This window comes from Vicugna pacos, chromosome 13 (genome assembly GCF_048564905.1).
Source record: "Vicugna pacos chromosome 13, VicPac4, whole genome shotgun sequence".
NCBI classification, from domain to species: Eukaryota; Metazoa; Chordata; class Mammalia; order Artiodactyla; family Camelidae; genus Vicugna; species Vicugna pacos.
In genome coordinates, this window is record NC_132999.1 from 30,389,800 (window position 1) to 30,406,814 (window position 17,015).

The 17,015-nt window shown below is 37.1% G+C and overlaps 1 protein-coding gene across 3 annotated transcripts in view; it reads left to right on the forward strand.

Moving 5' to 3' along the window:
- Positions 1-13,234, forward strand: part of EPS15 (epidermal growth factor receptor pathway substrate 15) — a 121,474-nt gene extending 108,240 nt beyond the window's left edge. For all 3 annotated transcript variants that reach the window (XM_072974460.1, XM_072974461.1, XM_072974462.1), the window contains 4 exons: positions 64-140; positions 5,687-5,849; positions 8,111-8,304; positions 10,811-13,234. In XM_072974460.1, the coding sequence (XP_072830561.1) occupies positions 64-140; positions 5,687-5,849; positions 8,111-8,304; positions 10,811-10,957 (581 nt within the window). In that variant the 3' untranslated portion in view covers positions 10,958-13,234. The remainder of the gene's footprint in view (positions 1-63; positions 141-5,686; positions 5,850-8,110; positions 8,305-10,810) is intronic.
- Positions 13,235-17,015: the final 3,781 nt, after the last annotated feature.

Sequence of the window (17,015 nt, forward strand, 5' to 3'; positions counted from 1 at the left end):
AAAAGAGGACATGAAATTTGATGTCTTTCTGTCCTATTTATTGATCTTCTTTATTCATTTTAGCCACAGACCCCTTTACTTCTGTTTTTGGAAGTGAATCATTTGAAGATGGATTTGCTGACTTCAGCACATTGTCAAAGGTAATTAGTCAGAAGGTAAAATACACTGTGTTTCCATCAAAGGAGCAAACCTTCCTTTCAATTTTATAACCTCACAGGCACTGCGACTAGATTTTAGTAACAGCAAATGTTGATTTCAGACAGAAATGAAAGATAAGATGTAATCAAAGTAGACATTTCTACATACAAAAACAGTTAAAGGTCATTATAATTTTCTACTGATAGGTTTGCTCAATGACCTTATTTTAAGAGTCTTCTGTTTTTTTAAACATGTTTCTTCCAGTTGAACTACATTTTCCCTCTGTTGACTCTCTGGGTCAGTAGCTGTAAAATCTGGGCATTTGTTCCATCCTCTCTGCATTGGTTACTTGATTTTGTATTCTGAGGCTGTTAGGGTTAGTATTAAGATAATAAATAGCTCAACATTATATGTCCATCGCCTACTATCCAGTGTGATCCTAGAATTGATTCATGCCAAAAGATTAAATGAGAGCATATGGCACATTATCTATACCATTGATTTTCAACTGGGTGTTATTTAACCTACCCCTACTCCCTGGAAACATTTGGCACTATCTGGAGACATTTTTGGTTTGTCACATCTGAGGAGGAGGGATATTCATATCTAGTGCATAGAGACCAGAATAGAATGTTAAACATCCTACAATGCCCTGTCCAGCCCCCACAACATAGAATTATGTCCAGCCCAAAATGTTTGTAGTGCTACTTTAGAGAAACACTGTCTAAATTGTAATGGCTGATTCATTATAGGAAAGTGAATCTTTCACTACTTTCTATGTATTTAGAAAGGCCAAGTCTTGGTTTGGGGAGGGTATAGCTCAATGATAGAGTGCATGCTTAGATTGCACAAGGTCCTGGGTTCAGTCCCCAGTACCTCCATTTAAAAAAATAATAATGATAAAATAAATAAATAAACCTAATTACCTTCCTCCTCCAAAAAAGAAAGAAAAAATTAAGGAAAAAAAAAAAAAAAGGAAGTCCAAGTCATTAGACCCACAACAGACTTACCATTCCTTGGGATCAGTTTGCTTTAAAAGATTGACTTTCAAGGGATTGCCAAGATGGCGAGTAGAAGAACGCATAGCTCATCCTCTCCAATAAATGCGCCAAAAATTACACCCACAGACAGAACAGTTCGCACAGAATACTTACTGAACTTGGGCAGAATATCTCTTACTTCAGAAATACAAGAAGACTCCTCACAAAAACGAGTAGGAGAAAAGAGAAAAGAAAAAGGAAATCAGTGTGGAGCCTGTTTCATGGGGAGGGAACAGCAAAGGAATGCTCAGAGATGCCCCTCTCCGGCTGGGAGGTCAGCAGGGACAGAAAGGGAGCTTCTGAGGCTCAGAGGAGAAAGCAGCAGCCACTTGGCAAACAGAACAGAGAGAAACCAGCACAGAGGGTCCCTGCGATCCCTAGCCCTGTGAGACGGCAGGGGCAGGCCAGGACTGGCTGCTGGAGCTTGGGCTTCCATGGAGGAGCCCAGGGAGAGGACTGAGGCTGACTGCACAGAGGCAGCCTCAGGGGCTGGTGTGTGGTGCGAGCTGTGGCTGGAGTGTGTGCAGAGGGGAACAGCCTGGGGTCCTCATAAAAAGCACCACTGCTGGTGCACATGGTGGGAAGGGGCGCAGTGCAGCCTGGCCATAGCCACTGTCTCTGCTAGCCCAAAGGGTATGGCTCAGCAGCACTGTTGGCGCACATTCTCATGAGAAGAGAGGCGGGATTCAGACACAGCCATCTTCTCAGCTTCCTCTGGAGGGACACAATACCTGGTGTGGGGCTCCTGGGTGGAAGCAGGATTAAAACGTGATTGCATACCCAGGGATCCTACAACTCCACAGACAGGACTGAGATTTGATTCTAGCCCCAGGCAGCAATGGCGGATTTTCTCCACTGGTGCCTTTGTGGACCTGTGCCTCTAAGACAAATGAATGGAGTCTGGCACATGGCAAGAGTGGGTTTGGTGTTAACAGTGAGCCTGTGTACAGTACACAGACACAGCTGGGGTCTGCACTCACCTGTGATGCACTGAAGATCCAGATTTGTGACTCCATGCTCACTATGGCAGGTCCTAGTGCCTGATATCAGCAGATCTGTACTGGTGGCTCTGTGGGCGCAGAATCTGGGGGTCATTAGAGCAGCTTACTGACATTCCCATGGCTGAGGTGGGATGAAGGCAGCATCAATAAAGTACTTTTTAGGCCCACATAACAAGTGACAGACAACCCCATAGAGGGCACTTCCCAGTGGACATACCCCGTGGAGGAAAACTCAGGGGCTCCTCTTCAGTGAAAGTACCCCGGTCCCTCCTGCCACACACTGCAGCTCAGAAATGGGTCTGGAAGCCTCTATTCCAACAACTGGGGAGCAAATCCAAGCCCTGCCAAGGCTGGGACAACCAACGAACAAAAAGGAGGCCCCCCTCAACAATCAGGGCAGTCTCTGATCACCACACCACCAACCACACCCCCAATGAAAGGGATAACAGCCAACACACATGGAAGGAAGACAACCATCCATACTAAAAACAGCCCTCACAACAAAATTATTAGATGTACACGGTCTACACAGGGACGCTCTCACTTAAAAAAAAAAAAAAAAAGCCCTTCAAGACCACGGTAGATAACTGATACTCCTAAACCGATAGATTCAGAAAACTATAAGTAAAAGGAAGAAGCAGCAGAACCACTCCCAATTAAAAGAACAAGAGAAGTCTCCTGAAAAAACAAACAATGAAACAGACCTTGACAGTCTACTAGATCATGACTTCAAAAGGGGGATGATAAAAAGCACTGAAGGAAATGAGTGACTATCAATAGAAATGCAGAACACTATAAAAACGAGATAGAAACTATAGAGAGGAGCTAATTAAAATCAGAAAACTCAATTGCTGAGATAAAAGCTGGGCTAAAAGCAGTCAAAAGCAGACTAGATAATGCAGAAGAATGAATAAGTGATTTAGAAGACAGGATAACAAAAGTCATCCAATCAGAACAGCAGACAGAAAAGCAAACGAAAACCAATGACAGCAATATAAGGGATCTATGAAATAATATAAAACATGCCAATCTGCACATAACAAGGAACCCAGAAGGAGAAGAAAGAGAAAGGGGGATTGAAAAAGTACTTGAAGAAATCGTGACTGAAAAATTCCCAAACCTGAAAAAGGAAACATACCCAAGCACAAGAAGCACATCCAAACAGGAAGAACCCAAACATACCTACACCAAGACATATTATAATTAAGATGGCAAAATTTAAAGAAAATATTTTAAAGGCAGCAAGAGAAAAATAAAGGATTAATTGCAAGAGAACACCCCCACAAAGCTTTCAGCTGATTTCTCCACAAACACTGCTGGCTCGAGGGGAGTGGCAAGATACATTCAAAGTCCTGAATGAGAAAAATCTGCAACCTAGGATACTCTATCCAGCAAGACTGTCCTTTAGAAGGAGAGAATTTCACACACAAGCAAAACTAAAGGAACACAGCAATACTAAACCTATACTAAAAGAAGTATTGAAAGGTCTACTCTAAATATGAAAGAAGCAGGAAGCTATAGAAAAGAGAAAACAATAATCGGAAATGGCGATAACTACAATGAGCTGTAAGAGAATAAACATGAAGATGTAAAAGAGGCCATCAAAATCATAAAATGTGGGAGAGAGGAGAAAGAAAATGTAGGTTTTTCTTTTCATTCTTCTTAGGATGTGTTTGAGCCTATAAGACTACCAGTCTACAGCAAACAGTTATAGTAATGGGTTAACATACTTGAAAAACAGCATAACCACAGTAAGTGTACAGTAAAGTCACAAAAACCAAAAAGAAACTAACCTGATACAAAAGAAAATTATCAAACCACAAAAAGAAAAAGGAACAAAGAAATAGGAAATCAACTGGAAGACAAAGTTTAAATAGCAATAAACGCACATCTATCAATAATTACTGTAAATGGCAGTGGACTAAATGCTCCAATCAAAAGACATAGAGTGGCAGATTGGATAATAAAATAAGAGCCTACAATATGCTGCCTACAAGAGACCCACTTTAGGGTGAAGGACACACATAGATTGAAAGTGAGAGGATGGAAAAAGCTTTTTCATGCAAATGGAAATGACAAGAAAGTGAGAGTAGCAATATTCATATCAGGCAAAATAGATTTTAAAAAGCCATAAAGATAAAGAAGGACACTATATAATGATAAAAGTTGTAATACAAGAAGAGAATATTATACTTGTTAACATATTAACATAATATGCACCCAATATAAGAGCACCTAAATACATAATACAAATACTAACAAACATAAGGGGAGAAATTGATGAAAACAAACTTACGGTTACCAGTGGGGGAAGAGGATGGGAAGGGATAAATTAGGAGTTCGAGATTTACAGATACTAACTACTGTATATAAAAAGATAACAAGTTTATTCTGCATAGCACAGGGAACTATATTCAATATCTTGTAGTAACTTATGGTTAAAAAGAACATGAAAACCAAATATATGTATGTTCCTGTATGAAATATTGTGCTGTACACCAGGAATTGACACAACACTGTAAACTGACTATACTTAAATAAAAATAATTAAAAAAAAGAAGTTGTGGTATATTTAAACAATGGAATACTACTCAGCCATAAAAGGCATAAAATAATGCCATTTGCAGCACCATGGATGGACCTAGAGATCATCATTCTAAGTGAAGTAAGCCAGAACACATAAATGAACTTTTCTACAAAACAGAAACAGACTCACAGACATAGTAAACACACTTACAGTTACCAGCTGGTGGGGAGGGGGGAGAAGGGGTAAATTGGGAGTTCAAGATTTGCAGATACTAACTAATATATATAAAATAGATAAACAGTTTTATACTGTATAGCACAGGGAACTATATTTAGTATCTTGTATTAACCTATAATGAAAAAAATATGAAAATGAATATATATGTGTATATGTATGCCTGAAACATTATACTGTACATTATGCAGCTGACACATTGTAAACTGACTATATTTCAATAAATAAATAATAAATCATTTAAAAATAATATATAAATAAAATCAGGAGATTAGAAAAACGAGATTGACTTTCAAGTTGTCTTTAATGTCTTTCAAGATGCCATTTTCTTTGACAGTAATAAATCTTTCCTATATTTAAGTGCATTGGGAGGTGTGGAATCAGTATTTTTTTCTTTGATTATCATTTGGATGAGATATTCATTTGAGGAAAGATATTAGTCTCTTTAAAATGGGCCTCAGTTGTTTTATATCACCTGAAGCCTGACAAACCTTTAACCCAGAGTTGGCTTGTTTTGGTATGATCTGTTGCTCATAATAATTGGTGATGTTATAATCACTACTCATATAGAACAATTTAAAAAAATTTTCCCTTTTGGTCCTGAATGCAAAGGTTAAATGTTGGTCCTCTCAGAATTGAAATAAATCTGCATACTGAAGATCATCCTTCCAAATGCTACATAACCATATACAGTTTGGTTGGTATAATATGTATAACTGTGTATAAATACTTCTTTTCAAACAAAGGTCAACAATGAAGATCCTTTCAGTTCAGCCACATCCAGCTCAATAGGCAACGTGGTCATTACAAAAAATATGCTTGAGGAAACACCTGTCAAAAGTGAAGATATACCCCCAGCACTGCCACCAAAGATTGGAACTCCAACAAGACCTTGCCCACCTCCACCTGGTATGAGAGTTGGTACCTTTGCTAAATCAGCTACATTTTTTTTTTCCTGAAAAGTATTGTGTGGGCCTTATAATAAATTTACATGAAGGGCCTTAAAGGAAATGAGTCAAAAAATACAGCAGAGGTTTGCTGCTATCATCTGTTCTGATCTCAAGGCAGAATTACAAACACGTGCCTAAGAGGCCAGCGTGTGTAACTGTCAGGAACTACTTTGCTTGCAAGAGCTAATTTCTTAAGTCACTTTAGAGAAGCAGTAAACATAAAAAAAGGAAAGTATCTGTGAAATCTCTTGCTTTTTGGAAGCTCAGTGGTTACCATTTGAACAATAGTTACCTACACTTTTGGTGTTTTAGTAAATTTCTGTAAGAGAAGATTAAGTCAAAGTCCCCTTCTTTTCTTGCTAAATGTGAAGTCTTCTTTAAGTCCTTTAATGAACTATATGGCCTTTTTGGTATGCAGAATTCAGCAATTTTTTTAAAAAGTGTTGTTATCTTGAAGGAAAATATTACTTTAATCTCACTTAATAAAAGGCTGCTTTATTTTATAATAGTGATATTCTTGGTCCAGAAACAAATTCTTACTATTCTTATTTTCTTTGTTTTCTTTTTAAATTTAGCACTATATAAAAGAAAGCAGTATGGTTTGTGTTTTTAATGAAGATAATGAAATTCATGAGAGTGATAAAAAGGCAACCCCTTGAGTAGCTGTAGTGCTGCTAGTTTGTTATATGAGAAGACACATCTGGTACATCATTGTTTTAATCATGTATCATTCCTTGGTAAATTTTCAGCCACAGTAGTTAAAGATCATTATTCTTGCCTTTTCATAATAACCTACGTATGGTATTTTGAGGGCATACTATTTTTTTTCTTTACTAATTTAAAGAATTGCATATAAAATTGTTAATACTCAATTATCTGTTGAAAAATTGGATGAACAAGTTAAGTGATTTCTGTCTCTTAAGGAAAAGTAGTCTGTATCATATATTGCCAGAGGGTAAGGTTGTCAGAATATATATATTATTTTTAATGGAGCCAATCATTTAAGTTTTACAGCTGTAAGATGTCAATATTATTTTTAAGTCCTCACTAACATACTAGTACTGTAACTAAATCTAAGACTTCAGCAAAGTGAGGATATATCACTATAGAAAAATCAAGGAAAGAAAAATGGTTTGGTATCACTGTATAAAAATTAAGGAAAGAAAGATGATTTGATATCACTGTAGAAAAATCAAGGAAAGAAGGATGGCTTGTTTAACTGGGAGGTTAAAGATGTGGGTTCTAATTCTGGGTGTCCTCTGACCAGCTCTATGCTATTGAGTGTTTGATTTCATGTGTGTGAGCCTTAGCTATCTGAAGTGTTAGATGGTGGCAGCAGTTCTGATGTTGCCTCCCTTCATAGGGTTGTTGGAAGGATCCACTGAGATAGGAGACACGAACATCTTTTGTAAGCTGCTACAGTGAGAGGAAGAATCTGTTGTTTTGATTGCTATTACCAGCGTAATGCATCTTTAGGAAAAATATATGTTTGAAGATATTTTAACACCTATTCTTATTATCTTTATTCAAAAAGTTTAAGTCTTTAAAATTAGAGAACTTGTTTGAAAATGGTGATGAATTAATGAGCAACAGTATGCTCTTGTTTGGTCAAAGATTAGTTTACCGCAACCACAAAGATTTAAGCCCTGGACTTCAAAACATTCTCTTCTTCAGTTTGAAACATTGCGGATGGCAAGAAGTAGGTGGGCTATGCCAAAGTAGTTTTAATTTCATGCTCCCAAGTGTTACATACAGACCCAAAGAAAAAGCAGAAGAACATTGGCATTTTTCAAAGATCATTTGCCCTTACTGCCACTAGTAGAGAACTGTATCGGGCAGAGGTTATAACAACAAAAGCCATTTCTGTCATTATTCTTTGTCATTCTCCCATTTTATCCCTTCCCCTCTCTCTTCTTGAGAACGTGCTGCTTTGGGGAAGAGAAGGTTAACTCTGGACAAATACGATTCCTGGCCCATCACCTCCCCCATTGCTGTTTTTCCATTTAGCTACATAGAGGTAGAATGTATTTGAGAGGTTGTGTGTGAAAATTTTAAGGACAGACTGTTGGCTGTGGCTGTTTAAGACCATGTTAGGAACGTGTCTTAGGTGCTGACCCCCAATCCCCACCCCTGGTTCTTAATGTTCCATGTGTTCATGTTCTTGTGTGTTTGTGTTTGCCGTATTTGCTGATTGAGTTAACTGTAATGATTTTGATCCAGGGAAAAGACCCATCAACAAATTGGATTCTTCTGATCCCTTTAAACTGAAGGATCCATTTCAGGCTTTCCCAGGCAATGATAGCCCCAAAGAAAAAGATTCTGATACGTTTTGCGATCCATTCACTTCTACTACCACTACCACTACCACTACCGATAAAGAGGCTGACCCAAGCAATTTTGCTAACTTCAGTGCTGTAAGTACTGTGAATGGGCTGTTTTGAGGGAAAATCTTTCCATTTATAGTTTGAAGAGTTTTCAGAAATTATTTTGGAGTTTGCCAAATTTGTATTATTTCAACTAAATTTACCAAGATATTAAAAATGATCTTTATTCTTCCTCCCCCATACCAAAAATCCTCTGTTTGATTCTCTTTTGCTGATTCTAAAATTATTTCATTACACAAATGATTTTAGTACTCTTAGTTTTGGGGTCATATACCAGTTCTTTTGCAAAACTCTTCTCTTAGTCTCAGTAAACAATATAAATAAAATTCTAACAGTTATTGTTTTGCAAATTGTTGTGGATGATGGACCATTAGAGAGTCATTTGCTGTCTGCCCTCTGGTTGAATAATGCCAATAATGAGTTTGTGTATTTGTAACTGTGTATGTTATGTTTGTGTATAAAGCCTTGATGATTTCTGGAGACCAGTCAGCAACTATTATATGAGAAGATAGAGCCCGGAATTCTTTGAATAGAAAATAAAACTGTGGTTTCATATAATACTGTTCTTAAAATGTGAGTGTCAATTTTATTAAATAAATCTGATTGTCAAGACCTACTAAACAGTCTTAAATTATTTGGAAGGCTCTAATTCTCTAGCCTTCCATATTTACTCTTCATTCTCCGAGGGCTGACTAAAATAGGCAGACCAGTAAAAGCAACAGAAGGATGCTGTGATAAGAGTATGGGCAGGACCTATAAGGTCACAGGAATGGGGCAACCACTTATGGAAGTGTCACTGAACAGACATTAAGCAATGACATGTATTCCAACATTATTTAGGTAAAAACAAGGCTTTTTTTAAGTAAAATTCTTAGAATAACTAATAATGTTTCATTTTCCTGAATTTTTTTTTTCAGGCAAAATGGCTTCATTATCACTGTCTATTTTATAACAAAGCAGTTGTCTCTACTTAATACCTTAAGCCCTTGAGATAATCTTGGAAATAGAAGATCTAGTGGCCAGGTGACTCTGACCACTGTCTGCCTCATGTCTTCCTCAATGTAGCACTGGGTCTTTGAACCAGTAAATTTATTCCTGCAGCCATTTCTAGTTAGAAAGGAGATAGGCAGGAATCTGCATGCAACTAAGGCAGACAGAATTAGACTGAGCTACCCAGCTTTTGAATCTATACCCTTAAGTTTCAGTGGCTTCTTCTGAATGTAAAGGAGCAGAATAGGAATCAATATTTTGAATTGGAAAACAGAGTGTCAGAATTATACTGACTTAACTTTTGTTAGGTGGAACTTGAATTCTTTCAAGCAGAAAATCCAGAATTGCTCTTCCTGGTATAATCCTCTTAATATAAAATAACCTTCTGGCAGTTTGTGGCATTTACTATCTTAAACATGATTTCAGTGAGTCAAAACCTGATTGGAATAAGGCTTGAATAATAGCTGAGGCATTTTGCTTTTTTCATACTCAGAAACCTCAATATAGTATATATTAAGCAGCTCATAATAAAAATGTCTTTTTATTCATTATGAAAGATTTTTTTAACTATTATAAGTTTCAAAGGCCCTCTGATTCCCGAAGAAAAAAGCTACCATTTTCAAAAAGTTTGACAGTTTCTTTCATTTCATCCTGTTATGGTGCTCCTCTATATGATAGTACTTGAAACTAGGTAGAATTTTTTTTTTAAGTATCTGCCAAGGTTGCTGTTTTGGATGGATAAAAATATTTCCTTGACCTAATAATTACCAGCATTAAGGTTTTATTTAGACTGGGTCAAAAAGTTCTCAGTGCTTGTCAAAATCTTTATAATGCGTTTAAAAAAAAAGATTAGATCCACAGCTTGTTTAGTATACCCAGTATTCTTATTTCATGTATAACAAAATTTATGTGTAGCATATTCTTTGCCTCATAGTTTTTCTGTAGCTGATGGGCTAAGATAAAGTAGGAAATCACCAGTGGGATTAAATTGTAAATAATTTATCATGTGAGGATGTTCACTAAAGTTGAAGTAGTAAATGTTTTACGTTAAATAAAAAGGCTAGCCCTCTCCTGTTTTTAAATCTCCTACTTTACCATAAGCATTTCTATTTTATTTATTTATTTATTTTTATTTTTGGGGGGGAGGTAATTAGGTTTACTTATTTATTTTATTTTTGGAAGAGGTACTGAGGATTGGACCCAGGACCCTGTTATGCTAATAAGCATGTGTTCTACCACTAGAGCTATACCCTCCCCCCAGCATTTCTACTTCTTAAAAAATTATGTTTTAGTGTTTAGTTTTATAGATTCTCTGTCTGTAGACTGCATTAATTTTTTAAATTAAATCATATTTTAACAGCAGATTAAACATGTTTTTAGAGAAAAAAATTTTAACAAGTAACAAATAAGACTATTTCCAGAGTCCATTAGGTGAGACAAGTAGTTAAAATATCCTTTTGTAAAAGCTTTTTTTCTTCTTTTCTTTGTGTTTGTCTTATTCATGAATTTGCTCGTTTGTTCCTTCATTTTGTCTTTTAAATGGCAGTATCCCTCTGAAGAAGATATGATCGAATGGGCCAAGAGGGAAAGTGAGAGAGAGGAAGAGCAGAGGCTTGCCCGACTGAACCAGCAAGAGCAGGAAGACTTAGAACTGGCTATTGCACTCAGCAAATCTGAGATATCAGAAGCATGAAGAATTCTGCTGTCCTTTGTCAGCCACACAGTGCTCTCCTTCCTGAGTTCTGAAGCTATTTACAGTGTGTATCAAAACTACCTATGAGCATGGGAATACAAAAGGTTTGAGATTCCTGTAAATGTGACAAAAGTTTTTTCTTTTTAACTCCATTTTAGATTTGTCTTTCTTTTTTCCCCTGTAAAAGCAGTAACCCAGACAGCTTCATCTGGGCCCTTTTCTGGTGTGCACTTAGTGTAAGCTTTTGCCTGCCTGTGCTACTTTCACTTGTAAAGCTAGAGCACCCAAGCTTCTGCCTTCTGGAATAGAGAGAAATTGTTTCACCCCTGTGCTACCCTTATTCTGTAGCTACTCTGATGATAGCCAGTGGGTTTCTTAAAGTTGGCAGTATTCTCCCTGATTCGAATGGTTGAGGGCGGGGAAGGGAAAGAACATCTTTTTTTTTTTTTATGATAGAGCAAATTGGCTAGTTTAAAGTATATGTTTGCATTTCCTTATAATCAAAACACTGTTCAATTTGTTTTTTATAGACAAGAAAAAATATATTGCATAAACTGACTTCACTATTGAAAAAGGGATGCTTTAGATTGAACCATTATAGCTTCAGACCCAGTCTTTTCCTAAATAAAAACATTAAAGCCTCATGTGTGAAATATATTTTTAAAATTTTTTCTCTGGATTTAAAGAGTTTTAGATAAAAAGATACCTCTCCATAATTTTAACTGCGAGAGAGTGGAGAAAAATTATCACTTAAAACATACCCATCAATATAAGGTAAGCAAAGGTGTTAACATAGTGGCCATTCTGCCATTGCTATGGCACTGTCCTGTTTTGTTCATGGTAGGTTTATTTTTGTACTTTTGCAGAAGAAACTTTAGCAAGCTAGAACTGGAAGGTACTTTAACTTTTTGTGTATATATATTTTTGTTTTCTTTAATGAAGGCTCAATTACTTGAAATGTAAAAACATTCACTGAATACAAATGAAAAAGTGACATGTGTTAAATCATATTATTGCTTTTTGTCCATCTTTGTGGAGTCAAATAGTTTATTCTCTTCATGTTTTCACCTATAAATACTTGGCAGGCTAGCAAAAAAAAAAAATTTTTTTTTAATTGGAAGAGAAAAGACCTGCCAAATTATCAAAGCTCTTTATGTGTTAGAAGCCTATCTCCTGTAAAACTAACCTAGCAGACAAGCTGAATTTAAAATGGACTATAAAGTAGGCCGTAAATTGTAATCTTAACTTTTTTAACATCAGTTACTGACTTAGAAAATGTATTGAAAACCAAGATAAAGGAAAATGCACCTAAAAACTAATTAAATGTTTCTGTGGTCATGAAGTCAAGGTGGTATTTGATCTGTGTTAATCAGAGTAACTTACTGCCTAGCCTATGAATAAATTCCAAAATAACCAATTCACTTCATCTTGAAATGGTGCTTTTTTCCTCTCCACACACAATTGGACTGCTGTAGTTTGAAACAGACTTAAACCACTTTCTTGCACTGCTAACTTTTTTCTACTTTTATAAATTGAAACATTTCAGCATAAAAGTCATACATATGAAGCAAGGGCTGAATCATAGTCACAAGGCTTTAATTTTGATAAACTAATCTAGTGATAAGGATATACTGCAGAAGCTGATTGAGAAGAGAGTGTTGGGAGTTGTGATAGGTAGTGGGTTTTGGTTTTTTTTCTTCCCCTTAAACTTTAGGAAAAAGGTAAGTTGACTTGAGCAACCTTCTTTTGCACTGGGAAAATGAACAAATGTTTGAAATGGTTTTAAAGTTTTTTTTTTTTTAACTGAAAAAACACTCTGGAAAATACTAAATATCTGTAACTTATAGACACCAACTTTTGATGTAATAAGTGTACCCTGATCGTATGTGTGTTTAACTGGATTACATAGATTCTTATCTTTTATTAAAATATGTATACTCAGTGGACCAATATAATATTAAAGTATGTATATATTATATAAATGTATATATATCTAAACCTCCATGCTCACTTGTGTAGGATGATGTCTTAGAGTAATTTGTGATCGTATTTTACATCGTTGACTCTGGCTCTAGAGCCTGTGCCTGAAAAGGATAGATAAGTGTCCCTGAGAGCTCAGTAGTACTACTTACAAAGTTTTAACCATCTTCTACACGCTTGTTCAGGTTTATTTGAGTTCTCTTTATGGAATTTTCTCTTATGTTTCAAACTTCTAAATTGTAGCCTGTAATTATGAGAACAATAAACTTTAAAGAATAATAAACCCTACTATCCATACATCCTGTCTGAGATGGAGTTCTGCACGGTTCTGTGATGTCCATCCTGTGTCCGAGGAGGGGTAGGCATACCATCAGCACAGATTGATATGTGTAGAGTGCTTGGGAGAGGACCTGCTATAGAATAAATACTCAGTATGTGTTAATTATTATTTTTAGTTATCATGTCCTGTTTTTGTGAAAGAAAGATAGGAAATGCGTATGCATAGAGACAGTGCCTGAAACATCGGTGGCTTTGCGTGTAGTTGTTGAATGAGGATTTGTGTCATGGACTCTAGGAGGGCATCGTGGTGTAAAAAGATGACACAGTCCTGGGATTGAATCCCTGGTCTGCCATTTTAGGAAAGACGACTTTAACAAAGTTATTTAGCCTCCCTAAGCCTCATTTTCCTCATCTAATGAACATCATAATACCTAACTCACAGGATTGTTCTGAAGGATTTGCGTTTGACAGCTTTTTAATATTGTTTATTTTAAACAAACAAATTCAGCCATGTTATTAATAGTGAAAATAGCTGTTGGTTATTGAATGCAATATCCTGAGCACTTTATGTATGTTTTCTTGTTTAATCTTCATAACAGCCCTAAGTAGTACTATTATTACCATCTTTTTTTAGAAATGGGGAAACTGAGGCTCAAAAAAGTTAAAATAATGTGCTTCAGATCACAGCTAATAAGTAGATGAGCCAGGAATTGAACTCTGGTCTCTTTGATTCTAAAACATGATAATGCTTTCCAACTCACTGTGCTTTGTCTCATTTTGTGTGAAAATTTTTGCTTATAGGAAATACTAGGATTGGTACGTGATAAGTAATAACAACAAGTAACGTGTATTAAGCTCCAAGCAGAATCCTTAGTGCTTTATGTATTTTATTTCATTTAATCCTCAAAAAAGTAACCCTGTAATATATAGGTACTATTTTTGTCTCAATTTTACAGAGGAGGTGCCCTAACTAGGCCACAGTTATGTAACCAGTAAGTGACAGAGCTGGACTTTGAACCCAGGAGACTGGCTCTAGTGTTTTGACCACTCCTCTCTATTCCTGCTAAAGGTGAGAAGCCGGAGGAGAAATATCACAAATAGGATAATCAGTGTAATCTCTGCCCTTGAGGATTAATGAAATAAACCTACTGCATAGCACATAGTAGCTTATAAAACATTTCCCAATTCATTTCCCTATTTAATCCTTACCAGGGTTTAGAACAGTTTCTGATACATGGAAGTACTCAACCATTATTAGTTGCTACTATTACCATAAGGGATAAATAAGAATATGGGGGAGATGGTCAACCTTTTTTTTATTAAAGAAATACAAGATTTTAAACCAAGAAATTAGCAAAAATGAAAAAGAATTTATTAGTGCTGGTAGAGCTCTGGAAAGAATACATTAAAAGGCAGACAAAGAGTAGATTTTGGAGAGTTTGCCACACGGGTGAAGAAACAGGGCATTCCAGGCAGAGGCCGTGGCTCTGTGAAGACGGCCGGCTAGGGCACGATACAGTGTGCTAGCAAGCAGCAAGTACTGAGTCCTTCAGCATGACTAGAGTGTCAGTTTGCGGGCAAAAGCGTGAAGTGTTTGTGTTTGTATGAAAGAAAGATCTCATTGGTGGTGATTTGGAGGATTGCTTTAGGAGGAAATGAGGTAAAGCAGGCAGAACAGGCTGTTGAAGTCATTCAGATGAGATGGTAAGGACCTAAAATATGACCGTGGCTGAGGCCTGAGAGAAGGGGACTAATTTAAGAGAATTAATAGGCTTTAGAGTCTGATGAGTTGTGGGTGGTGACGGGAAAGGAGGGATTGCAAACTTCAGCAAGCATCAGGATGGCCTGGAGGGCTTATTAAAGTACAGATTGTGGACCCCATCCACAAAGTTTCTGATTTCATTAGATCTAGAGTGGGACCCAAGAATCTGAATTTCTAATAAGTTCCCAGATAATGTTAACATTGCTGGCCCAGACCTCACTTTGAGAACCACTAGAATAGAGGCTAACCTCCAGGTTTCTCTGTTCTCCTGTGAGTCTTATTAGATGTGCTCACTTAATTTGCAGTGCTATTGCACCTAGTCATTCTGTATTTGATCTGTAGCTTCTGCTTCGTAGTGTAAAACACCTCAGATCTTTCTTGTGGATAGAATTTGTAAAAATAATAATTGCAAGCAAACAGCACTTACCATGTGCCAGTACTATTTGAAGCACTTTAAATATACACATGGTCCCCAGCTTATGATGGTTTGACTTAGGGTTTTTTGACTCTGATGGTGAAAAAGTAATGCCCATTCAGTAGAAACCCTACCTTGAAATTTGAATTTTGATCTTTTCCCACGCTAGCAACGTGCTGTATGATCCTCTCGTGGTGCTGGGCAGGAGCAGTTGCCACAGCTGCCAGTCAGCTGCACGATCACAAGGGTAAACAACCGATATGCTTAGAACCATTGGCGCCCATACCACCATTCTGCTTTTCACCCTCACTGCAGCATTCAGTAAATTACATGAGATATTCAACACTCTACTATGAAATAGACTTTGTGTTAGATGATTTTCCTCAACTGTAGGCTAATATAAGTGTTCTGAGCATGTTTAAGATAGGCTAAGCTAAGCTCTGATGTTCAGTAGTTTAGGTGAATTAAATGCCTTTTTGACTTGTGGTATTTTGACTTATGATTTAGTTATGGAGATTTAACTCCATTGTAAGTTGAGTAAGTTCTGTATACTGATTCATCTTAATCTCCATAACAATCCTTTAAGTTAGGTACTGTTAACTCACCTTTACACATGAGAAAGCTGAGGTGAGAAAAGGTTTAACAACTTGCCCAAGATCACAGAGCTAAAAATGTCACAGCTAGGATTCAAGCCCAGGCAGTCTAGCTCCAGAATCCATGCTCAGTGGATTGCTTTGCTGAAGAAAACTTACATTAAAATACTTTTGGTGCATGGATCAATAGTGTACCTCTTACTGCCAGAAAGCCCTTTATTGTCTGAGTTTTGGAAATGCAGCAAGACGATCATTGTTATTCCATTCACCTTTGCTAAAGTGTATTGTGTTCTGGGTGCTGTGCGGGGTCAGGGACAGAGAAGACTCATGAGGACTTTGGCATCAGTGGTGTAGTGGGGAGATAGACATTACCTACAGTTAATTTCACAGCACTGCATACTGAAGATTATGATAGGAGTGCTATATTCTCCCATCACTAGTAAAGGCATAGGTGGCAACTGTTGAAATTTAAAAACAAACAAAACAAAAACACAGCTTTCACAAGGCCACATCATTTGATGTCAGGGCTCTGTTGACTGGGAAAGGCTGGCAGAGTCTCCCAGGAAGCCCCATTTAAGTGACATTCGTTAACTTTAGTGAATTCAACCTTGTCCAAGGTCTGACCTTCATGTTTAGAAACCTGATTTTCATAAGTAAAAGAGAGATGGAGCTCCCATTAAGCAAGTTCACAGGGACTGAGGTAGAATCCAAAATGCCAGTTTCCAGTGAAAGTTGCCATAGGGCTTCGAGTGCCCACATTTGGTCGAACAAGACTCCTTGCCGGTGCCTGGATGCCTCCTACTTCACTCTCTGCAGCCAGGGCTGCCTGGCCTCTCTGATGAACACATTTTTTTAGACTAATATGTTTAATCAGCTTACAGTCTGGTTTGGCTGGTTGGGTAGCTGTGAAGTCTCTTTGGGGTGACTTTGCATATCTTTGTTTTCATCATGTGTATGGACTCTGTATTTAACTCCTCCTAAGGCTGACTTTCCCCAGTTCCTGAGTTCTTAGTGAAACATCTCAGTCCC